This window comes from Manduca sexta, chromosome 8 (assembly GCF_014839805.1).
Source record: "Manduca sexta isolate Smith_Timp_Sample1 chromosome 8, JHU_Msex_v1.0, whole genome shotgun sequence".
Taxonomy (NCBI): Eukaryota; Metazoa; Arthropoda; class Insecta; order Lepidoptera; family Sphingidae; genus Manduca; species Manduca sexta.
In genome coordinates, this window is record NC_051122.1 from 859054 (window position 1) to 884092 (window position 25039).

At 33.0% G+C, this 25039-nt stretch overlaps 4 protein-coding genes across 7 annotated transcripts; 2 read left to right on the plus strand and 2 right to left on the minus strand.

The window, feature by feature from the left end:
• Positions 1–1056: 1056 nt before the first annotated feature.
• Positions 1057–3059, plus strand: LOC115442760. Of its 4 annotated transcripts, none has more exons than XM_037436498.1 (7): positions 1057–1384; positions 1498–1607; positions 1688–1925; positions 2239–2316; positions 2457–2498; positions 2584–2663; positions 2827–3059. In XM_037436498.1, exons 2-7 carry the CDS (start codon positions 1516–1518, stop codon positions 3038–3040), a joined length of 744 nt encoding a protein of 247 aa, XP_037292395.1. In that variant the 5' UTR covers positions 1057–1384; positions 1498–1515; the 3' UTR covers positions 3041–3059. The 4 variants fall into 4 exon arrangements, with proteins under 4 accessions (XP_037292395.1, XP_037292394.1, XP_037292397.1 ...); XM_037436497.1 differs by having other exon boundaries at positions 1058–1384; positions 2584–2678; XM_037436500.1 differs by having other exon boundaries at positions 1058–1384; positions 2584–2704; positions 2827–3030.
• Positions 3060–5745: 2686 nt separating this feature from the next.
• On the minus strand, positions 5746–8048 carry LOC115442748 (2-oxoglutarate and iron-dependent oxygenase domain-containing protein 3). The gene is made up of 4 exons (XM_037436486.1): positions 7649–8048; positions 7054–7486; positions 6233–6385; positions 5746–6089 (listed from the first exon to the last, which is right to left on the minus strand). The coding sequence occupies exons 1-4, from the start codon at positions 7753–7755 to the stop codon at positions 5817–5819; spliced, it is 966 nt and encodes a 321-aa protein (XP_037292383.1). The 5' UTR covers positions 7756–8048; the 3' UTR covers positions 5746–5816.
• Positions 8049–10179: 2131 nt separating this feature from the next.
• LOC115442749 (F-box/LRR-repeat protein 7) lies at positions 10180–22470 on the plus strand. The gene is made up of 13 exons (XM_030167900.2): positions 10180–10409; positions 10505–10617; positions 10934–11082; positions 13975–14153; positions 14265–14350; positions 15054–15213; positions 15674–15864; positions 16094–16180; positions 16255–16759; positions 17178–17383; positions 17498–17623; positions 18404–18566; positions 19658–22470. The coding sequence occupies exons 1-13, from the start codon at positions 10361–10363 to the stop codon at positions 19744–19746; spliced, it is 2103 nt and encodes a 700-aa protein (XP_030023760.2). The 5' UTR covers positions 10180–10360; the 3' UTR covers positions 19747–22470.
• A 1439-nt stretch (positions 22471–23909) lies between these two features.
• On the minus strand, positions 23910–24733 carry LOC115442755 (mitochondrial import inner membrane translocase subunit Tim29). Its single transcript, XM_030167909.2, has one exon. It carries the CDS (start codon positions 24547–24549, stop codon positions 23983–23985), a length of 567 nt encoding a protein of 188 aa, XP_030023769.1. The 5' UTR covers positions 24550–24733; the 3' UTR covers positions 23910–23982.
• Between the last annotated feature and the right edge of the window lie 306 nt (positions 24734–25039).

A 25039-nucleotide genomic window follows, 5' to 3' on the forward strand; every position in this document is an offset into this window, starting at 1 on the left:
GGTTATATATGTATCATGTACTTATACCCCAATATTATTATTTTTTTACCTAACTTTACTTTGTTTTCCTGGCGAGAGCTACGTTTTAGAAACTCACCGGATTTTTAGTGAGCGCTTTAGGCGCTCGCCACCGTTGAAAATGAAGCGACCATGCTGAGAGTAACCCACTAACGAGTTACGAACTTTGGCTCAGGACAGTCACTGACAGAGGATGAGACATTAACGATTGTGGATGCGCGTAGTCGTAGCGAACTAACAATCGCCCCATTACCATATCTATTGGCCCGCCGCGCCGCGCCGCGCCGGCCGGAATTATTAGAAGGGTCAAGGGGACGAAGAACGCGGCGAGGACGGAACTGCGGTCTTATAGAAACCCCACTTCAAAAAGCATGACGATACAACGGACATACTACTTTTTCGCTAAGGATAACTTAGCTCTTGCATAGCTTTATATTTTGATGTCTCTGTAATGTCGTTAAAATTTTATGATACAAATTGTGCAGTTATACCATTAAGTATACAGTTTTACCCTACATTACCAAATCTGGCATCCCTAGCAGAAAAAGTAACCAATAGAACAGAACAATCAGTGACCTCTATTGACTAACAATAAAACTCGCACATGATCATGACTATTGTAGTTACAATAGTTCTTACATTGCCGCTAGATGGAGTAATAATTGGTTTTTAAAATGCGGTGGGCTATGCGGATCGCAAAGGAAAATTATTATAGATCTCAAGAAACAACTTGGCCTACTCTACTGCGTGGTGGGGAAGCAGTCACTTTATTACAAATGAAGTTTTAGGTTTTTGTAATAAAAAGTAAAAACTAAAGAAAAGCTTGTAAAATACATCTTAATAGACTATTTCAATGTTATTAAAAAAAATATTTTAGACACAGTTTAACCCGTGTTTAGCGAAACAGTGTCTAAATCTTAATACTATGTTTAAAGTCTTGTCTAACTCCCTACATTACAAAACAGTGTTTAAGCCGATGGTTGAAACATTGTTTATCTAAACACCCGTTAAACTACAAAAAATAACACTGCAAAATATTTCACTGTCAGCTGTCAAATTAGTCTCTTTTCCCTCTATGTGCGTGTCAGTGGGAGTAAAAAATCTCTGAGAAAAGAAATATAATAATTAATATGTACTGAATAAAAAAAATATTTAAAAAAAAATCATAAGAATAAATATTGTATTGAGTTAAAAATTCATTTAAAAAAAAATCATAATCATAATATTGTATTGGCTACGGGAAGTGAGAGTATTTATTTGCAAATCGGGAAATAACTTTTTAGAAGCCAATATGGATTGTTATAACAGTGTTTAATACAAAAAAAAGAGTCGTCATCGAGGAGATAATTGGATTCAAGAAGAAAAAGTAGGCATTATATTAATAATAACTGATTATTTTGGCATAAATAGATGCCATACCAAAGTCTCAGAACATGGTGACTATCCCATCTTGTTTACTAAACCATTGTTATATTTTAGGATCTATTTCTAGCAATAATGCGTCAATCGGCTTTCATCATCGAAAATAAGAAAACTGATACAAACACAAATAAAAAAAAATATTCGGAATGGCTGAAAGTGCAAAGCAAGTAAGTCTGTGAGCAATTCCATAATTTAAATTTAATTGTATCATATGAGTAATCAATAGAAATATTATCATAATTTATAGATTTAAAAAACTAACTGGAAAGCACCGTGATGTAGTCCAGTTAAAAGGATTCTGGAGGAGATACAAGTTACATGCCAAAAAAAAATTATCACTCCATAAAAGTGCTATACAAGCCACTGGTGGAGGACAGCAGCCAGAGCCTCCATCACAAGAGGACCTCAAAGTTATAAATTTGTGCGCAACGGATTTTATAGTTGAAAGGAACACTTTTGATAGTGATGGAGTTAATGAAAATATGGTAAGAATAGTAATATGATATTCTGTAATGTTTGTTCTCAAGTTCTGGATTTGTATTAGATACCTCCATCAAATGAATCTCTCACCGTGTAATAAAGTAAATTTGTTTTATAATTTTGGGGGTATAAGTTTGTGGTATTTTATACTCTTATCTTATTGGATTCTTTCCTTTATCCCCCTGACAGCTAAATAATATTGAAAGTTTTTATACAATTGGCATTTTACTTATTATTATGTTGCTAACTGAAAATATTTGTGGTTTATAATTAACATGTCCATTTCTTTGTTTATTTATACATATTATTATTTTACAGGAGAAAATTTATGACTGTGCAAGTGATACACAAAAAGATAAACACAACAGTACAAACTATGATACAGAATTAAATGAGGTGTGAATCTTTTAAAATTAGATATATTGTGTGCAATTTTACTTTAAAATGTAATTGAACAAATAGGTTACAGTTTCAAAAGCATCTGCTTTTTATGTCTACCATGTATGTATTAAAGCTGTTTTTACTTTACTTTGCAGGGTGAAGATATGGATGAAATTGAAACTGAAAATAAAAATCGGGTATTTAAATGTTATTGCAATTTATGTTTAAGATTTGGCATAATTATAGCATTTACTTACTATTTTATCATATACTAATTTTTAGGTGCACATACATAAAGAGAACAGGGCTGAACAAAACAATGATTCTAACGAGAAAATAAAAACTCATCCTCCAAGAAGAAGGTACCAAAAGACTGAGTTAGTATTTTAGTTCATAATTACTTGTAAGTATTTTAGCCTAGTGAGTAAAATTTCTCACTCTCCATGCTTTATTCTTTAGGTAGGTGTATGCTTTAGTAGCAGAAGGTTTAAACAGGTTGCTCATACTAATCAGTTATTGTTTCAGAAACAGTCATAAAGGTATAATCCTTTCATCCAACCTTGATTTAAAAAAGCGTAGAAGAGAATTAATGGAAGAAGAGCATGCATTGAAAATAAAATATCAACAACAAGAGATCACTCATCAGCATCAACGGCACAAATTAGAAATTGCTATATTACTTTTAGAAAAGGAGAAGAAGGAGTTAGAATTAAAAAAAGTAAAAAATTCTTTAGAATAATTATTTACTTAACCCCTTAGAAGTGTTTATCGATGAAATTTCTTCGTATTAATACTTGTCCTGTTGTATATTTTGTGTCTGTGGTATTGTACGCTGACGGACAAAACACGATATCAGCGTGCTCATTCATATCAATAGCAACATTACAAAGAACTGCTAAAGCTACAACAGTTACTTTGGCTGTACTTAGCTTGGTATGCATACCTCTTAAGACATTTAAACCTAAGACCTAGAAACTAAATCAAAACATCTCTCAACGTTGTTTCTGGTTCTGATATATAATCTGTTATAGCATTCTCTTTCTCGTTGTTTGAATTGAGCATTGGCCTTAAAAGGCACGGAGTAAATGCATACCCATTATCCCCAAATAGCGTACCATGAAAATCTCCGTTCTCGAACCTTTCTTTTAAAGAACTTTCATTAAAAATTCGGGAATCATAGACACTTCCTCTCCATCATGTAACAATATCTCTTATGTCTAGGTTTGAGTCGTAGACTACTCAAACGTTCAAGGAGTAATAAACCTTTCTACTATATGCTTCACTAAGTTGGCCTGGTATTTTTTTTTATTTTCATGTGTTTGCAGTCTATTGCTCAAATAACATTGAGGACACCACTGATATTTCTAAAATTTCTAACGACCCTGCTTGTTCCTCCAACGATGAGGGTATATTAATGAAAATGTGAGTCCTTTCCGTTAATACCAGTGCGACATTCTTGCATATTTTGCTGACTGCCGATTGTGATATGCTATGCATATCACAACCATAAGTAAACAGGTAAATATTTCTGAGATCTTTTTAGAGATAAATATTTTTTTGCTTGTAGTAAACTTAGGTAACTTGATGGGTTGTGCAATGTGCATATTGTGTTAATGATACAATAAATATTATTCGTCAGTTTTGTTTTGCAGCTATTTAACTCAAAAATAAATAAAATTTGCTGTTGTCGGGCCCAACGCTGCAATACACATGGGGCATTCCACGTGAAGCGGGCACGAAAAAAAACTCGATGTCTCAGATTTTCGTAATATTTGATTATGTTATACCTGTATATGTCCTCGATCCAGATACAAAATATTATTAAAGTATAAAGCCTGGTTAGCGAGTAAAAGGACTTTGAAGTTTTGACTGGCCGGCTGGTATACGCCACTTCGAATCCAATTATCAAGTTTTTAAATGTTACAATAAAATAAATAAAGCAATGAAATAAATACTTCATTTAATGAGCTTTTTATTGTATTTTGAAATTGAAAATGATTTTTTTCTTTGAAAAAAATGTGTTTGAAAGTTTCAAACTTGAATTTCACAAAGTTGGCATATTTATATATTTTTTTATTTTTTTTCTAAAAATAGCTACTATTGTATAGATAATCCCTGCGAAGTTTCATAATGGGCTGAGAAGTAGTTTAGAGCTAGACCGATTACAGTGCCGAAGCGCGGCGGTCGCCAAAAGAGCAAAGTAGTAAAAACTTTCAATTAAACTAAATACTTTCGATCAGAGTATTTTATCATGTTTTGCATCGCGCTAACGATTCAATTACATCTGATTATAATATAAAAAAATATATTTATATTACTGACGGCTAACCAGGCTTTATACTTTAATAATATTTTGTATCTGGATCGAGGACATATACAGGTATAACATAATCAAATATTACGAAAATCTGAGATATCGAGTTTTTTTTCGTGCCCGCTTCACGTGGAATGCCCCACATGTCACTTGTATTTGTTGATCTATACTTCCACCTCGGCGATCACAAGGAAGATGAACTTTTATAATACCCAATATTTTATTGGAAAAAGATTTGCTGAATCTCTACTTTTTAGTTAAGCTTACATCATCATAATACACAAAAACATACACACAAAAAAATATTGTATAAAATTTACTTCTCGTTGTGTATGTTATGAATTATTAATGTTTTATTTACATCTACGCAGGGATTTGCAACGCTACTTTAGCACTACCTAGTACCTTCCCTTTTGTTAACCAATACATACACGGTTTCCTTAAAATAAAAGAAATATTCTGTCTATACCTCTTGCTTTGGTGAATGTTGTAAATATCTACTATGGGTGTATATATCAGATAATATATTGGTTTATGACAACACTGTCATAAGACATAAGAAATTGTATTTAGTGAGTAATTATTATATATGCTGTTGGCGTTTATTTAAATAAATAAATAAATAATATTCGAATGGGTTTATGTTTTTACGAGTATCACGAAAGTTCTCAATGAAATCTTAATCTTCCATATCAACATAAACTATAAGATTCAGATCTGTCGCTCAGGCTTCTTTTTTTCAATTACTACTTAAGCACACCTGAATTGAAGTCACAAAATATACTACCAACTCGAAAAGCAGTTTTTAGATTAAACATGTGTTAGAACACTCTCAGCTTGTGTTTAAATATAAACAATGTTTAAAGCTTGTTTAACTCTAACCAATGCTTAAATATGAATTAGTAATAGAACATTTTTTAGTCACGTGTTCATCGCGTGTTTATCTTTTTTTAATAACACTGTTTATCTTTAGTATGTATGAAAATCAATCTTTGTTTAAAAAATGTATCTTTTTTTTATGTTTGTACTTATTGTGAAATTAAAACATAACATAATTAAAACAATATAATAAATTTTAGTAATTTAGTGTTGCATTCAAAACTATTGCAGGGATCATTAAAATACTAATATATAGCGGATAATTGTATAATCATTAAGTCAATAAATACACTGAGCAGTGAAATAGAACTAATACTGCATTTTAATTTAAAAATTTCTTTAAATCAGGTTCTCTTATTGCATATTGTATATCACATGTAAACGAGATGGTCATCGCATATCGGACTCCTTTTGTTACTTTTTCAACAAAATGGTAGTTCTCCTTGCCACTTGTGAACATGCTTACCCGCGCCTTTCTTGGTTCTATGGTTCTGTTGACCGCATTATCAATGAATACAAATCTCCCACCTTCAAAGTCAACTCCAAAGTCATTAAGGTAAAGCAGGGTCGTAAAGTGAAATGAGCTGTAAGTTTCCTGCAAAGAATTTATATTGTTTAGTACCTTGTATAACTCAATTCAAAACTATATAAGCCAAAAATCCATTTCATGATACATTGTTTTTTTATTTTGCTTTTATTTTTAAATGAATCAAAGCAATAATCATAGTTGAAAATTACTTTATCAACATGTGGATGCCAGTACTCATCATGCACAGTGACAGCTTCCTTTGCTGTTAATTCTGAGAAGAATGTAGGATGTGTTAAGTAAATCTTTTCAGGGTGTACTTGGAAGTAATATGCTACAGCAAACTTAACTTTTTCTTTCACAATCTGTAACAAGAAATACAATATATTAACTTAAAGCATAAGTTAGGACGATAAATAATTCTTTAAAAAAAAAGGTTTGAAGTCTTATTTGTGTTCTTTCTTGTGATTTTAAATGATGATTTTTTTATTGTGATGCCTTCCTAATCGAATTTGGGCCATGGCGGTCAATCTCAAAGGAGATCAGCCAAATACACAGGAGAGCAAAAGTGTGGCTGCAATACACAGGTGCACCCTTAGTTTCTTCACTCTCATATTACAGTGAGAGAAAAACCCAATAATGATCAGAGAGAGATCAGGTGCAGGATCAACAGCTTCATATGCTTTCCAAAGCATGGGGGTATCACACCACCAACTTCCTGACTCCAAGTTGCGACTCAGTAATTTGTTAAGATGGAAAATCCAGTTAACTATTTTATTTTAATAGGTTCACAAACAATTATAACACAATCAAAATACAAAAACACCTCTGCAGTAATTTAACTAAGTGCAGAATAAAAAAAAGTGAAGACTCTCATTACACATTTTCGCCTGACCCAGGATTCGATCCCATGACCTCAGCGTTGCTATTTTACTTGTGCCGTGTACAATTATAACTACGCCATTGAAATAGTTCATTTTAAATAAGAGCGGTCTGAAACAGCATGCTACCCAGAGTGTCTTTTAAAACTTACTCTGTAAATTTCAAAGTGAAAACTGTTGAAAAGTTTCTTGGCATCTTTGTTTTTGTAAATGTTTATGAAATGATTGCCGTGTGACAGTGCTCCACTGTGGAGATCCAATATAGAAGCCCCACCGCTTGAACCACCAAACTGCAAACCCATCTTTGCTATATCGAGCAGGACAGCAGCTTCTTCTTCTGTAATTACTTTGTCATTGACTACTCTTTTACATCTATTTGGGACACAACCTTGAAATTTATCCACTTCTTCTATGTACTCAGATGAACATTCTACTATTCGAACTTTTCCATCCAACAACAAGTCAGATTGCTTAGCAAATGGCTGAACCTTCTGTGTTTGTGTTGTATAATAAACCACAATGAGTAAAGACGTTGTAACAACCACACGCGTCAGTATTCTTAATGGAAGATTCTTGTTAACATACCTAAAAGTTTAAAATCTTTAGATAATATTTGTTAAAATTAAATTTATAGTGATTTGTATTATAGCTTAGAAAATATATATTTAACCGACTATGTGGTTATGAAGAGCAGGTAAAAAACACAACACACGCCAAATATAAAGGAAAATTATCTATCTTACTTACGATTTATCCTTAGCATCCACTTTAACATCTTCTATTTCTTCCGAAGTGTCTGATTTAGTAATGTTTTTATTTTTTTCTCTACCTTTTCTATTCATAATTTCTGCCATATTACTTGGATAGTATATAAATTAACTGGATTATATTTTTCCACGAACAAAGTCAGGTATGTGTTATAAATGAAATAACAGTTTTAATATTACTTTAGTAGTATTTATTTTTGTTTATTTTTACTAATTTCAATCCGAATCACTTCTGAATGAAATGAATACATTCAAATAACTTTTTTTTTTATTTTATTTATAGCCATCATGGATATATGTCCTTTAGTCGCCATAAAAAATAATTGCTTGTAGGGTTGCTAGATGGAAGGTGATCATACAATTCACCAACAATTCGTCACGAAATAGCTCCGTGCTTCCTGATCAAACATTGTCCGAGACCATAGAGTAAGTAATATACTACGTAAGAAGAGGCGGCACTTAGTACATTGAATTTGAGCTCACGCACACATACGTGAGCCCAGTAGAATTACATTTTGTACCAACATTACGCAGAAAAATGATACGCAAGGCTGCCAACTTACTATAAATCTGCTCGTTTCTAGGAACGTTCCTTATTTAATCGATATTATCGATAATTTTGTATCGACAGCTTTATATCGATAAATTTGCTGACCATAAATCTTACACTGGTATAAATTATGATTGAATTTAGAATATTAAAAATAAAACGTCCACAATTTTTAATAATTCCCTTTATTTAATTAGAAAATACACAATATTATCACGTGAATTTCTTATGTATAAATTGTATAATGTTTAGGTCTCCTACTTAAAAATTCATAACACTCCAGTTTTCCGTTATTTATTTCCAATTTTATATGGAAATTGAAAAATTTTATACCTTACAGATATGATCTTTTTCCGTCTAATCAACAATTACTATGATACAATTATTGCAAGGGCAAATTCATAGATTTCACACGTGCCTTTTTTGATTAGGTAACTAAGCATAGAATTGAAACTCCATAATCTAGAATATTCTCTTCAACGACTACCTGAGGTTGTAAATTTGAATTAAATATACATCACTTTTATGTAATGTTTTAAATCATAATATAAATTTTCTGTTACCGGTGTAGATCAAGTGGATACTTAACCATAAATATGTTTGACTTTGGGTACTTTTGTATGCCACAAACCTCACATTTTATACACATTAATTCTTTTCCCCATTCTCGCACACAAAATCAATAGACTACACAAATGTAAACAGAATTAGAGTCAATATCTCGGAATAATAAGAATCACTATCTCGTAACACACACTGCACAAATTCCTTCAAGAAGAAATATACACGAAACGGAAAAGCTGGCTCAACTCAACGTATTCGGCATAAAACATAACTTATTATTGAACATAATCGCAATAATAAAATTTTTTTGCAAATAAACTTCAACAATGACAAATCTACCGTCAATAATGGCGGCAAATTATCAACTATCATGGTAGCCAACATACTTTCAAAATTTATTGGATTATTATGTTGGTACAAGATGTTACGATGAGACATCCTTTTGTCAACCAAAACTAAACTCTATGTAACGGCATTAAGATATATAATCATTCATCATTACACAAAATGTTCTAAGTGTCCACCCCCTGTCCGAGACAAATAAGATTAATGTTTCGTAATTCGTTTCTCTTATTATAGTCCACATATAGGGCACATACTCACTTTGGTGTTGCCAGGTTTTTAATGATTTCGCGATACGTGGGCCATAAACTAAAAAAATTAAGGACTTTTGTGTAGTTAAAGTAGAAATATTTGAATAAAAACTAAGATAAAAACCTTAGAACGAACTCTGTTAGAAAAAAAATGTGGTTGTTGGCAATATGAGTAATTTATATCTTTAGCTGGGTAAAATATCCTAAGGGAATACCTTTGGGAAAAACCCTTCAGATTCATCTCAGGGATTTTTTGGTGAGCACGGTAATTTTAGGATAACATCGAACTTTTACTCCTTATAAAATCTACGATAAATCATAGCGCATATTCTATAAACACGAACATCCACATAAACTATTTGCTCAGAATAATAAAAAACAACTATTTGTTCAAAATCTGAATCAAAGTAGCAACCAAAACGTCATTGTTAAAAACCTATTTATTCACTTGAACAACAAATAATTTTACTTATTTGACTAATATTATTTATTCACATGGGTTTTCACTTAGATTCGAGTTCCTATATTATGAGTTCTACTCCATACCACAGATTACTGCTTCATACATTACCACACACTGTCAATGTTGAAATTATTAGTAAGTGTATGGATTGCAGTACAGTTGAGTCAAATACAATGAGTGTACGGAACGCCAGATTTAGTACTTAGGACATATATATCGATGCGATAAATTTAAAATTGTCAATGGTTTACATTGGTAGTTTCCATATGTATATATTATAATACTTTCCATATAATATATACATTCTCTTTGATTGGTAGAGACTAGGGATGTACTGAAAGTAAACCCTAGCAACACTATAAAAAAATAACACGGCCGTTGTATGTTGACTGCGTTTGCAATTATCATTTTTATTTTGAGTATTTATTCCAAATTTGCTGTGTTTCTCTTAATATTAATGATGCATTGTTATTAGCAGCTGTCAGATATTCTGTCCGCTGACTTTAATAATATATTTACGCCATGTATTTCGACGAAGAAGACATACTTCATGTCGTCCGTCGTGAGCTCTGTATGTATTCTCTTTGAACACATATTATTTATTGGTTTGGGTACATGGAAGCTGGACAAGAAAGAACATTATGGTCAATCTATTTCATATTTTAGTTACACTTAGGTCCAACCTTGAGGCCACGCCTTATGGTTTGAGAAGTGTACCCACTCACACTGAAGATGGAATACCGATCAGGAAACTATATGTGTCCAATTTACCACCTAAGGTACACCATTTTTTTCTTATTTTTAATAGATTAAGTAGTGAGTTGGCGTGTTAGTGATTTATAATCAAACACGTTAACTTGCTTACGTATCTAATACTCGTTTCATGAGCTCAGTGTTGTTAAATAATATTAGTTTTTGACATCTGTAGCATATTTGTCGTTGTACTGTAATTTCTTGTTTTCTACAATGTATTTTTTCGACAAAAGTATTTGTGAGGAATTAAGACTTATTTCTAGCAAGATGATACTGAACATCTCATTACAATGAATAAAACGATGTATAAAGTCAGTTAATGTATGGTGTTAAAAATTGTAGACCACCCGGGCAGAGCTTTTTGGAGTGTTTGCACCATACGGTTTCATCAAAAGCTGTTGGCTGAGGAAGGGTGATAAGGGCTCCAGCAAGAACAGTCCCATACCAACTTATGCCTTTGTGACTTTTAGCAACCCAGCTGATGCCCACAAGTTAGTATAATAATTATACTATATTATATATTATCATATTTGGAACTAAACATGTCTTATACTTTTAAATTAATACTGTGCTATCTTGACCATAACATAGATAATATTTACCTTAAACAATGTTTTAAAGAGCTTTTACACTACATTCAGAAAAAGATGTATGTCTGTATGTCTACCCACTTTTTAACAACCTTTATTGATTAAACCCTGAATGATCTCCAGTTTTTACATACAACTATATCATATAATATTTTGATAATATAATGAGTCTTAGTTGCATCTTATAATTATATTAGCTTTTGCCTGCAGTACTACCCATGTGGAAAGTTTTTCTGGGATAAAAGTTCTGTTTTATATTTTCCTGGGATAAAGAGTAGCTTATAATATTCATGAGTAATTTTATTGATTTAAAAAAAAAATTGGTTTGGTATAAAAAACCTCTTCAGCTGTATATATTATTATGGATATAGTGTTCTATGATTGTGTTTAGGTGGCCAATATGGATGCTTTACAAGTTTCTCAAACATTTTTGCAGCATTCTGTAATTTCTTCTACCTTGCTAATACAAAGTGTGTTTTGTGTTAACTATTTGTTTTGTAACAGTGTTTGTACTAAGCAATTAGATCTAACAAATTCATTGGGAATTAATTCTTATGCTAAATGTGTAAGTTTATTCAGCATGACATGTTTGTTATATAAGGTCATTTTGACAATGCGTTACTAAATAAAACCACATACTCGTCTACATCTTTGCTGAGATTGTGCCAAACATCAGTCATGTATAATGAATATTTTTGCCAAACATCCTGGTTTTAGTTTTCTGATTATTTTATCAATTTGTATTTTAATGCAAATATGGCTTGCGCATGAGTGTATTTCTGAGTAAGAGTATCATGTTGCTGCTGTGACAAATTCTCTTAGAGTAGTAGTAATGGCATTAGGGCGCGTAATACTAAAATTACTTTTTATTATTACTTATTTTATTTGAAACATACACCTTTTTATATTACTTGTACAGCTCAAGTAACTTAATAAAAGTGTTATTTCCAAGAACATAAGTATGTGGTTTCATTTAGTAACACAATGTCAAAATAACTGTGTATATCCTTGAAGGTGTTATGAGAAATATAAAATTAAAATTCTAATGTATATGATAAAGGAACCATAACCTGCACTAAATAAAAATCAGGGGATTAAAAAACATGTGTTTATTACAGTGAAACATCATTAACATGCTGCAATAATAATAGTTAACTATAGTTTAATTATATTATAATAAAGCATGAAAGTTAAAACTATTACATTGTGGGTATGAGGACATATTGATGTCTATGTGCGCTCTATAGATGTTGCAGTTATTAAAATATTAATGAAATGAATCATGTTTATATTTTCCATTGAAGTTAGTGCCTAGCTGATTACAATTATTTGCAAATTGCTATGTTGCTAAAATGGTAACAAATGATAAAATATAATTTCAGTATATAATTAATGGGCTAAATATCTGGTCAAGTTAAAAATAAACTTTCTTACTCATGAAGATTGTAGTCATGTTTTTAGTTTTACAGTGTTTTGTCTTACTATATTAAGTTATAATTAACATCAGAGAAAGCAAGATAAAATATATAAGTATGACAAACATTTATTAGGAAAGCTCAAAGTGTATATTGTAAGTCATTACAGTGTAATTCCATCATGGTTGGGCAGTGTTAGAAATGCTTGTAATTAAAATACCTTACTGGAATGCAAGTACATCTATCTATATCTATACTATTATATAAAGCTAGAGATTGTTTGTTTAAACGCACAAATCACAGCAATTATTGGTTCTAGTTGAAAAATTATTTTAGTGTTGGTTAGCCCATATAACATCACGCTGTTACCAATAGGAGCAGAGCTTCAAAGAAAAAATTCCGAAAATTTTTGGAGTGCTTCCATATTTGCGATGCGTAAACCGTTAAGTTACGCAACAATCATGTATGATGCAATTGTTTCTTTTAAAAAGTTATAAACATATTTTAAATCAAAATCCCCAGTGGCTGTCTGCCTGTCTTAAAGTGATAAAGTCAAAAACTACCTAAAGGATTAGATGAAACTTGGTATGGAGAAAGATAATGAGATCCTGGGAAGGACATAGGCTATTTTCTATCGCACGAAAGAATTCGGGGAAAATATTTATCCCGGAAAACACTTTCACAAGTGATAGTTCTGCTGGTGATAAGAAATATTTTATATCCACCCGAATAGCGACCGCCGTACACAAGTTTTTAAAACCCGCCATAATGGTCAACGTAAATATTACGCGTTTCGGGATCAGCCTGTGTATAGCCGGTGCCAAGAGGCCTGCATAATTATGTCTACTGTCGATGGGTAACCATTTTTCGTCAGTTGATATTCTATTGGACCCCATTTTACTTATTATCAGGTGCAATGGGGTCTCTTTGCCATGGTAAATATACAAAAAAGGGTGAAAGCTAGTATAAAATAAAATGATGTAATATTTTAACTACTCCTTATTTAAATACTAATTAAGAAATTCGGTTAGTTACTACAGTACCTAGCAGCTAAAATATAACTAATCCAGCCTATACTATCAATCACTGAAAGAAGAATTTCCTTTCATGAAAACTATAGTTTTAAATGTTCTATCAGACAAACAGTTTCTTGTTGGAGAATGAATAATTATTTTCTGCTGAATGCACCCATTAATATTAAGATTGCCTAAATGCAGTATTAAAATCTGTATTATACCAACTACCAAAACAGGAATCATACACACTCAGTTGGTAAGATATTATATTAGCTTGAAAATGTTAGGGGACTTGTTTTTTTCCTATATTTGTAGTTTATAGCCCGGAATTTTTATAAATAAAATATGAATTTACATTTTAGAGCATTACAAGCACCAAGCCATGAGAAAAATTTGCGAGGTCGCAACCTAAGAATATCTCCAGCGGACAGTTGGCATCAGCCTGTTGAGGATGCTGATGGTCGAGTACGCTGGAAGCCACGTGGCCCTAAATCCGAGAGGCCTACATCCAGAGATTCTAACAATAGTCATTCAGAAGAAGGTATGTCTTAGTTCTTCTTTCAAACATTCTTTGCAAGAATAAATAATTTTAATCAATCAGTAATATTTATGTAGTCTGCTCACTCGTTAATTCTTATTCTTTAATTTACAGCTGCCGATACGAATTCTTCTGAAGTGCCACAGGAAACTACAGAAATTGTTGCGGAAACCTCTACTTCAGAAACGGAAATACAAACTGTAAGTGCATTTGTCGATCTAAATTTGACTATGCATTCCATGTATTATTCACCAAATTGGCCACCCTTAGCCCCAATATGATTTATTGTTAAAAAATTAATATTTTTTCGATTTAATTTCATATTTTAAATATGGGCAAAAGGCTTTATCTACCAATCGGACTGTCAGGAGTATTGCATATTGTTGAAATGTGCTTTAGTCACGGGTTGTTAATCTATAGAAACAACGGCATCGCCAAGGGGGAACACCCCCCCCCCCTCCCCCTCCAGATTCTAAAAAGTTACCAAATGTAAAGCAACCAGTCTTTGACTAGACTTGCTTGTCCGATCATTCCTGTATGTTGAAACTCAAACAAATTCACCAATTCCATTCCTATTATTTCGTACGCTCACTTACGCTCTGCTCTATGTTATTATTAAAGCGGGAGTAGGAGTGAAGGAGGAACTGTGTTCACGACTTTACCTATGTATAATTCATACCTTTCTTATTCTCCATATCAACTTGCCCCCCAACCCGTTCCCCGTCCCCCGGGCCATCGGCTAACTCGCTCTTGTATAGAAATAACAAATACTTCAAATCTATCGTCCCCCGACGGAATCGCCGGTGGCTTTCCTGACCTTGTCTAGATATTATATTGTATTGAGAGACTGTCCTAAAATGCAAATTATTGTCAAGTTATATTAATAAAGTTATTTGGTTCCAGGTTCAAGAAAATACAGAAGAAGAACAAGGATATAATATATTGGATATTTTAAACAGGGATTGTTTAACACACATCCTAACGTATATTCCACTACGAGACCTCATTATATCGGAAAGAGTTAGTAAAGGCTGGCAAAGCATGGTTCAGGAATATTTAGCAGGTAAATATGTTTTGTATTACCTTTTTTCTCTCGCATAAAGAGAGTACATCGATTTTGATGGTAAGTTCAGTGTGACCAAAGAAATCGTTCTGTAACGGTCGCAAGAAATGTGCTAACCCCAGAATGCATAACCACTAAATGAGTCACTGTAGTGTTCAACATGTGTACAAATTATATCAGTTCCATAAAATACAAAATAGTATGTACAATTAAAGCAAAAAAATTATATTTAGTCATTAATCATAATACATCTTTTTAAGGTTTAACACAGAAACATGATTAAATCGCAATAGTATTATCTAGTGCATCAGTGCGTCAGCTGTTAAGTAATCTAATATGTGTATAGCATTGATATTGGGCTTCTTTTCCCTCACGCCCGTAAATGATCGGCATTATATGTAACTCGCACGCCAGCTAAAAATGTAGTTACGCTAACTTTGACTATGGTTAATGTGTACAGGCATAAGAGTGTTCAAGACGTCGTGGTGGCAGCACGTGCCAGAGACGCTGACGACGGCAGTGCTACGGCGCGTGCTGCAGCGCGTGGGCGGTTCACTGACGCGGCTGCACATCGACCACCCCTGGTCCGCACTCAACGACCGCACCGCACACACCGTCGGCAAGTTCTGCCCAGACCTCGAGGAGTTCAAGGTAGTCACTTCGCAAGACGAGTAAAACTTATTGGGTCAGAATTCGGATATTTTTGGAAAGGCTTTCAATTTTTAGAAGTTTTTATTTAACATATGGACTATGCAGTTGCTACCACTTTATTAAACATCAGTTCACTAATAATGTTACCATGGATAGATAGATATTTTTTATTTAATTAATAATTCAAATATATAGGTAATGTATAAATGTACTTTTCTTTTAATTACAGGTAGTTGGAATGCATACAAAAAATTGGAACCCGTTGATATATGGATGTAAACAGCTAAGAAGCCTTTCTTTTGTGTCTTGCAATAAGGTATGCACAATTTTTTAGTTTGATGACTGTGGTTCATAGTGGCTTTAAATAACGCTTGTTGTTATTGTCCGCAGCTGACGGATTCCAGTTTAGTTCATCTGGTGAAAAGCGATTCGTGCATAGAGAGTTTAATGGTCGCCAACAACACCCACGTCACTGGGCTGTTTCTGACTGGCTCAAACCCACCAAAGTTAAACTCCCTGTCGTTCTACAACTGTTACAACCTCCAAGGCACAGTTCTGTGTGCTGCTATCGATACTCTGCCCAACCTGACCACATTAAAACTTGATGTGTGTCCAGCCACCATGTGGAAAATCATTCCTCTCATATTACAAAAACTACCGCAACTGGAAGACTTATCGCTGAGCGAGTACACTTCTGTGGAGATTAGTTTCGCGACTCAAAGCAATGAAGCGTTCTGTGAATCACTTGCCACATTGACTGAACTGAAGACATTGAATCTCAGTAGAAATATTCATATAACTAATGACGTGATGAAGCAGGTTGCGCAGTCGTGCCCCAAGCTGGAATCCTTGAATATATCTAGCTGTAATAGCAGGAAGCAATTTCCGCATACAGGTAAAGTATTGGTTTGTTTTTTTTTTTATTTAGAAGTTACATTAGGATGTGGGTTTTAAAATATTAATGTCAACTGCTTATTCAGTATTGATGTCTTAAAAATGATAGTTTTAATGTATTCATATGCATCCAGAATTAAGACAATGAGTATGAGAGAAATAACTCAATTATATTTACACTCAGCTCAAATGGAATGGAATAAAAGTGAACAATGCAATTGTTCCATCTCACAGAGTTTTAATATTATTATTTACATAGGTTAAATTTGGCTCTAGATACTACTACAAATTGTCAAGTTATCTTATTAAGGTATTTTTTAATATTTATCAACTTCTCCTCCATACTTTAATTGAAGTGTCAAATATTGAGGACCATTTGTCGGTATATGTACATTGTACAATGATGTGTGTGTAAAAAGGTGTGAGCGACGAGGGCGTGATGGCGATTTGCGGGTCGTGCATGTGTCTGCGGCGGCTGGACGTGTCGTACCTGGCCGCGCTGTCCGACGACGGCGTGTGTGCCGCCCACGTGCTGCCGCACCTCACCGAACTCACTGCGCGCGGCAACCCCGCGCTCACCGCCGAGTCGGTCGCGCGATGCATCGCTTCATGCCATTTCTTGAAGGTACGCTCGATAGATGCTTTAACCACCAGTACAAATCAAACTGTGAGAAGGAAAAAAATGTTAACAATCAAAGTTATATTGAAAGTAATGTATGCGTGTGGTCGGTTGCGGCAGGAAGTGGACGTGTGCGGGTGCGACGGCGTGTCGGAGGCGCTGGTGGAGGCGGCGCGGCGCGCGCTGGAGCGGCGCCCGCGCGCGCTCGTGCTGCGCCTGGCCGGCACCGCCGCCGCCGCGCTGCAGGTAACCACGAGACACCGCTCGCCATTGTTATCGAACTTATTTTCTTCGCCACTATTCTCTGTACACCCTGCTTTCTTGAAGTGTTCTTTATAAAAGTGTCTTCCAATGAAATGCTTAAACGGCGACCATATAACCATAAAAACGCTAATAATAGGAATAGGTATAAAACCAGCGATCAGGTTTCGTCAACACACCTGACAGGAAGATCCACTGTAGATGACAATCTATCAACTATTTAGAATAACAGCTCTCTGTAGCAGTGCGCAGATAAGTTTGTGTATATTGAGATGCAGAGACTAATGTGGAGTGACTTGGGTATTATGCTAGTGGAAGAAATTACGATGGGTAAAGAATTCACAGTAGTAGTCACATTATGTCTTGAGTTCTATTGATAGGTCTTTATAATTTAATATTTTTTCATTGTGTGTTCTTATGATATTGTTAGTGTTACAAATGGCTATATTCACAAGATAAACTGTTTTACTAAGTTTGTGGTACAAAATGGGTATGTCAGGCCTGTTGAAGTGGACTGTTTTATTGATAAAAAATTTTCTTTTAATTTAACTTATTCAGTCCCTCGGCCAAGGTCACATAATGCGATAGCAAATTGGTAGGACCATATGTAATGCAATATCCCGCTTCCACAAATCTCAAGATGTTGACAGAATGAATTTGTAGAGAAAAATTGGATATTAGGAGTGTAATGGTTATACTGTCGTTGTCCTCAAATATCTTTATCCCCAATATTATAATGTTTCTATTTTGTGTATTTTGCTGCAGTCCGAGTTCCCTACGCACAAGATGCTGACGGTGAACGTAGTCGACGACCGCAGCAACCCAAACCTGCGTCCCGACTTTGTGGATCGCATATTCGAGGACAGTTCCGACGACTCGCTCGACGAACTGTACGACCACGATGACTTCGACGACTTTTTCGGACAAGGTATTTTCTAGAACCTTTGCAGGGAGATGTCCAAAATCTCAAATTTTTTTTTCGAAAACAATTTTAACCAAGATAATTTATATATATTTTAATAGGATTCTTAAAAACGAGCCTATTCAAATTTATAATTTAATTTTAAAGATACCCGTTTTTGAGATTTTTGTAATTATATATTACTCTATAATTACGTTAAAAATGAACACATTGAAAACATAAATATTTATATTGGAACGCACCTCCAAAAAAAAGATAAATTGTCAAACTAGGTAGTATATTTGTATATTTTTCTAAGAATAATCGTGAATTGACGTGACAGTTTCTTTAGTTTTTTTTTATTTTCCGTTTATATCCGCTAAAGACAATCATTGACAACTACTTATGTAAAAATAAAAAAACAATTTTCTAGGTAATTACCCCTTCTGCCTCTTTTGACGAATCTAAGAAGTTCTTTTTTGAGTCACTCTGCTATGAAAATTCTTTTTTATTTTCCTTATAAATGGAGGGGTCCAAAACTATTCTTTTAATGGTTCTAAGCTCTAAATTACTGCCACTTTATTATTCAATAAGTTTGATGTTGGTTGGAATTTGTTCGAAATAAAAGAACCAGCCACCATACAAAAAGTGGATGTGTCCTTTAAAACTTTGTGAATAAATATGCTCATACTTTGTGATCGAATTTTATCATTCTTTATTGGCAACGGCTTAGTGATGCGTCACATGCAATTAAACAACCGTACTGCTCCGTAGCTAATTTATTACTGAGTCGCAATGACTGACATTCAACATACATTCCACAAGACCATCTAGAAAAGACACTAATAACACGCTCGAATTATTTGTCGATATTATGCACAATAGTTATTTATATAAATCTGTGTATGATCTTTTGATCTACTTTCGGCAAAGGCAATGATCATACTAGTCACATCTTTTATATATTGTCGTAAGGCCAACATAGATGAAACAGCTGTGTGATGCATGTACGTGTAAAAATTTGCCCTTTATGTCCACATTGATGTTTAAATGTTTTTATAGTGCAAAACAATGGTGATGTAGACATTAAATTAAATATATATATTCATAATTTGCAGATGATGAGCTGTTTTTAGACGATGAGTTGGACGACTACGAAGCGATCTATGCGTATGGTCTGCATGCGCCCGGCGTCATCCTCCTGTAGAGGCCGGGCGCCGCGCCGTCGCACGCGCCGAGGCCACGCCCTCTCCATAAACGACGGGCTAAATTAGTATAATTCATACTTAAATATACGCAGGCGTCATTTTAATTTCCCTTCATGCGACAACGAGGTAAATGGGATTATTTTGCCCCAATTATTACTTTAGCTTACATTTTCTTTGTCGCATTTTATTACATAATTTAGTCGAATGTATACTGTACAGGATGTTATTTTTAGATCTTCATCTGGTCTAAAAGTTGCAGTCAATCTTGTTTACACTGGAAACTTGATAATGATTATATTTATCTGTGATGAAATATTATCTTAATACAATTCATCTTGGTCCATAGTGTTCCTTACATTATCTATACTCATAAAATTAATATGATATAGATTTGATATAATTAAAGTGTGAATCAAAATAATGTTTAATGTTATTTATTTATGGAACCACACCTTTTGTTAAATGTTAATTTGTAGTGAAGAATAAAAACACATAACAAATGGCTGCCACATATTGCTGTTGATTGTGAAGATTTGTATATTGGCATTCATCATTGCTTTGTTTGGAATGAGAAATGTTTGTAGGAATAGAATGCCTTAGGTCTTCTTTAAAATCATTCATAATGATCTAAGCGCTAAGCTTTCATTACCAGTAAATACATTAGTTATGGTTCTTAACAATGGTAAGTAAGAAAATTATTGTGCTGTTATTAACATACTTATATATTTTGTTATTCACTTCAACCGCACATTTCATTTGTCTAGTCACCATCAACAGGAATTGTGGACAGTGTAAACAAACCTTTTGCTTAATATTTCACCATAGATTACACACGATATTTTACAAAAGGTATAAAATTCATTGGATGTCTAAATGTTGGTATATTTTGTTTAGTAAAAGTTGATGTTCATTTGTATTCGTTTTGCATGATTGAATGTGAATCCAAAACTAAAAATTCATTTCAGACATGTATGTACCGGGCCACATCTACTAACTGTTTATCTTGATCTGTCCAATCTGAGTCTTAAAATAATAGTATTAAATATAATAGTTAAGGTTTCACCACATGTAATCTTTCTCGTAAATAGTAATTTATGTATGTTACATAAAATAATGTAGTGGGTTGTTTACACTTGCACAATTCCCATTGACGGTGATGAAGTCTCAATTAGATAGAGCTAGTTTTTTGCGGCAAGTTTCTTGAAACGGGTTTTGCCTGTCAATGCTGACAAGAATTGCCTCACCATTGTCCTTAGACGGGAAAACTTTTGATTTCCTTTTAAGAATCGTATGTGCGATGCGAGAAAATTACTCCGTTATATTGAGGATACTAACGGAACAGAACTACTATCATAATATGTATAGTTTTACATTGATTTCTTGTATTATGTAGTTAATTTAGTTATCATTTTAGGAATTGTTCTATATATTATGATGTTTTGCCATAGTCCCTGTTTTCATGCAAAGGACATAGGGTAGTTGACCACCATTAAATTTAGAATAACGTTTAATATGAAATTGAAAGTTTTACAATAATTCAGTAGCAAAAAATAAAACAAGATGGGAGAATAAAGGATGTTGTTATACGCTTATTGAAGTTTAGAAGGTTTAATGATGCGGGTCTGAACTGTGATCCTTATCGCATAATGGGAATACCCTTGTGGTTTATATGCATAATAGGAAGTTGCAAATTGCGATGTATCACAATGCGATTGGTGGATAAAAAATTTCAAAATAATTTGTCTAATAGTACATGGCCGCTTATTAACAGTTACTATTCGATATTTTCACATTCCAGACTTCTCCAGAAAAAAATAGTATCAATGTGGATTAAAATGTTTTTTGGTTGATGACCTTATTGAAAAGTTTTACTAAGTGATTTGATTTACAAAATATGCTCAACTACCCAATTATATTGGTTTTACGATGCAAAGCTTGTGTGTGATGTGATTTTTCTGCTCTGGATTTAGACAAGAAATTTTAGGTTTGTAATCATTTTTCAATATTTTTATTATGTTAGTGTATCTTTATTGTTTTCCCTTTTTAAGAACTTAGCATACATAATCAAAGTGGTGATTTTTATTTGTTTTAATAGTAAAATGCTTTCGTTTTATTCACTAGGTCAAACAATCAGATGCTGTTTATTTTTTATGGTATTTTAAACACACAGGCATTTTTTTTTAATTTCAAATTACAAAAGAGGGGTTTTGTTGTTTTTATAGAACTCGTTGTTTGAATAATGCTTAGTTTTACTGTGGATATATCTATAATTTGTATTTATAATTTTTTACTTCCATCTCCATGAGTACCTGTTTGTTTCATTACATCTCCTTGTTCTGTGTAATATTTCATAATAATATTATGTAGAATTTGGTAAAGTGAGGTTTATAAGTTAATTTTTTAGAGCAAAGAAAATGTTGTGTGTAATTAAACATTTTATATTTTTACATGGCATTTTCCATTTTACAATGAATGTAAACATTTTGTTGATTTAACATTTCATTTTCAATGTGAACTCATTGAGGTGTTCAATATTGTAAACCTTTTTTACAAGGATATTATACATGTTGTCATTATTGGGTTAATTTAATGGTGATTTAAGTTTTGGATTTGCATTTTGAGAAGATTAACTTATGCATGCATGATTTGTGATAACCACTTGGTTTTTATACATTGTGTTACATCATTACTAAGAAGCAAAATAAATTTTCTTCAAACACTGATTAGAGTTATTTTAATCTACCCAACTGGGTCCCTTATACTATTATGCTACAATTCATTTAAAGTTCACTATTTTGTCTAGTTCTTTTGCCATGCATTATTATGAAATCACTGTTATATCTGTTGTTACAGACATTCTTTCACTTACCTTTATTACTATTTAAAGTGGGGTTAACACAACCCCCTTTTAAGTATGTTGCCGAAAGATTGTAGCATAATGCCTGGATTTTGATGAGATCCAATCCTAGATGAATTGTGAAAAAATCTGATTGTTGCCTAAACACTATACTAAAACCTAAAACTAGTCCTGGAACTAAATGGGATTTAGGTCCAGGACTTCCTAGACCACAGACAATGTATTTTGCTGCTAACAGCTAGTACAAGGACTTATTCTTTGTGCAGGCACATAACAATTCAATACTAGGAATCATTTTTTCCAGAGATCCGATTATGTAATTCAGGATCGCCATGCTATAGAAAACCTACAGTAGAGTAAATAAAATAAAATTTTTTAAAAGAAAAATGTTTAAATTTTAAGTTAAACCCTTGGATAAATATTTACACACAATGACCATTCGTAATTAAACGCGAATAGTTGACAATTTAGCAAATACAAACCACTACTCCACAACTAAAAATAAATCTGGAAAATTAAGGTAGAATCAAGATGTGAACTAACTGAATATATACCCACACCAAAAGCTAACCTTAGAAAAAATAGAGCTACTCTCCTAAGTAGATCAATAAAAGTTATTTATTTTTAATAAAAATCTTCCCCATCATTGAAATATAGTTTTAGTTTTCTGATATTAGGTGCCTGCTTATCTTCAAAATACACAACAAATTATTTTCTAGAAATATTAAAGGTTGTCTAGTGTAATAAACCAGTTAACTAGAGCAGTGACATTCTGCAACAATTCACACATTCGGAGTCCGATGCATCTGTCCAATTTATATCTGGCTATTTTTAAATTAAATATTACACATTGGGTATATTTATTATCTTCTTGTTATAACTACTTTGTATTTCCCTAGGATAAAAAGTCGCCTACAGCACTTGGGACTCATGTAGTTTCCTATTATTGCAAAAAAAATTGAAATCAGTTCAGTAGTTTCAGAGTTTACTGCTTTCAAGCAAACTCTTCAGTTTTATAATTTAGTATAGTTTGTGAAGTTTTACCTGCAATATTCAGTTCATTTTACTGGTAGTTGAATGATGACATAAGCATTTCGCTTGTTTGATGGTAAGCCATACCAACAGTACCAACAACATACAGGAATTTTAATTACAAAGTAGATCATGACACTCCACTGTGTTTGTCCCAGGGACACAAGATGATAGGATAATGTAAACATAATTGTATGATATTCATTTTAACATTTATTTATAAGGATATAACATTTAATTTGAACTAAGTTGTCAAATAAAACTTCTATGCAATACAATTCAACTGCTATATTTAAACTTACAACCACATGCAATTCTCAAATATATATAATACACTATGAAACATCTAAACATTAACATCATAATTAGTAGTTTTTATGTACAAGTTCCACCACTTGCCCATGAAGCCGACATCAACAATCTTTGATGGTAGACTCAAGTATGTGGGTTGCATGTATGAACAATGCGCTTTATACAAGTCACACGAGTCATTTAAATCTTTTACATACATTACGGAAACTAATCCGAAATTCTTGTAATGCAGAACTTCTTCATTATAACACATAGCTAAATACCGTATATGTCCAACAGATTTGGGGTTAAGGCAATCTTCGTTTACTAAAGCTACTTCATTGCTAATCCTCTTTAAGCTGTCTTTAAAATCAGTTTCAGTGGGATTGTTTTTTGCCAGTGCAGTAGCTGTTATGATACCGGCTGTCCATTTCAAAGCCTTAATTGGTTCGTCTTGAACGTCGCTCCTTAAATCTTGAAGCATTTGTCGGTAATCTATAAAAAGATTTTTCCAATAATCAGCCCATTTTTCTAATATAGTCCCTTTAAACTTTTCAGGAAATTTAATTTTAGCCTGGATGTTTTCGAAAGCACTTGGTGCTTTTCTGAATATTCTCAACATGATGTAGATTTACATAAATACGATTATATGTCCGAATACATTAAAGATACATCGCTGTTATCAATATTATTTTATGTAAAAACACATTTCTATTAGTTTTCATTACATAAACATAGATATGCGTCTACAAAGTACACATTTTAGGTTAGGTATGTACTCGAACATCAGTCAAAGAATATATGACATCAGTTTACTGTCAAAAGTAAGAAATGTCAAAATTAATAATAGTTTAAAAAAAACTAAAAAAACACGCTTTTATTGCTAATCGAACTAAAAAGGAGAAAATAAATTCTCAGTACAAAGAATTTATATTACAGTAGTAGAAGGTTGAAGGATCAATCATAGTTAAGTACCTCAAAATAAAATTATAATAAACTTGAAGTTATTAACAGAATAATTGAACTCAGAGTAAAAAGCGTGGGGTGCATTTTACTTCGTTTTCATAATTCTCCTCTTATAGATAGTAGCCAATAGAATGATTATAATACAT

Coding starts and splice junctions, on each gene's coding strand:
- LOC115442755 (XM_030167909.2), bottom strand. CDS start 24,549: ATGTTGAGAATATTCAGAAAAGCACCAAGTGCTTTCGAAAACATCCAG.
- LOC115442760 (XM_037436497.1), top strand. CDS start 1,516: ATGCGTCAATCGGCTTTCATCATCGAAAATAAGAAAACTGATACAAAC. Junction 1,608..1,687: donor TGGCTGAAAGTGCAAAGCAA/GTAAGTCTGTGA, acceptor CATAATTTATAG/ATTTAAAAAACTAACTGGAA. Junction 2,499..2,583: donor AAACTGAAAATAAAAATCGG/GTATTTAAATGT, acceptor ACTAATTTTTAG/GTGCACATACATAAAGAGAA.
- LOC115442749 (XM_030167900.2), top strand. CDS start 10,361: ATGTATTTCGACGAAGAAGACATACTTCATGTCGTCCGTCGTGAGCTC. Junction 17,384..17,497: donor CTTCATGCCATTTCTTGAAG/GTACGCTCGATA, acceptor CGGTTGCGGCAG/GAAGTGGACGTGTGCGGGTG. Junction 18,567..19,657: donor CGACGACTTTTTCGGACAAG/GTATTTTCTAGA, acceptor CATAATTTGCAG/ATGATGAGCTGTTTTTAGAC.
- LOC115442748 (XM_037436486.1), bottom strand. CDS start 7,755: ATGGCAGAAATTATGAATAGAAAAGGTAGAGAAAAAAATAAAAACATT. Junction 6,386..7,053: donor TTCACTTTGAAATTTACAGA/GTAAGTTTTAAA, acceptor TTCTTGTTACAG/ATTGTGAAAGAAAAAGTTAA. Junction 6,090..6,232: donor GGCATCCACATGTTGATAAA/GTAATTTTCAAC, acceptor AATTCTTTGCAG/GAAACTTACAGCTCATTTCA.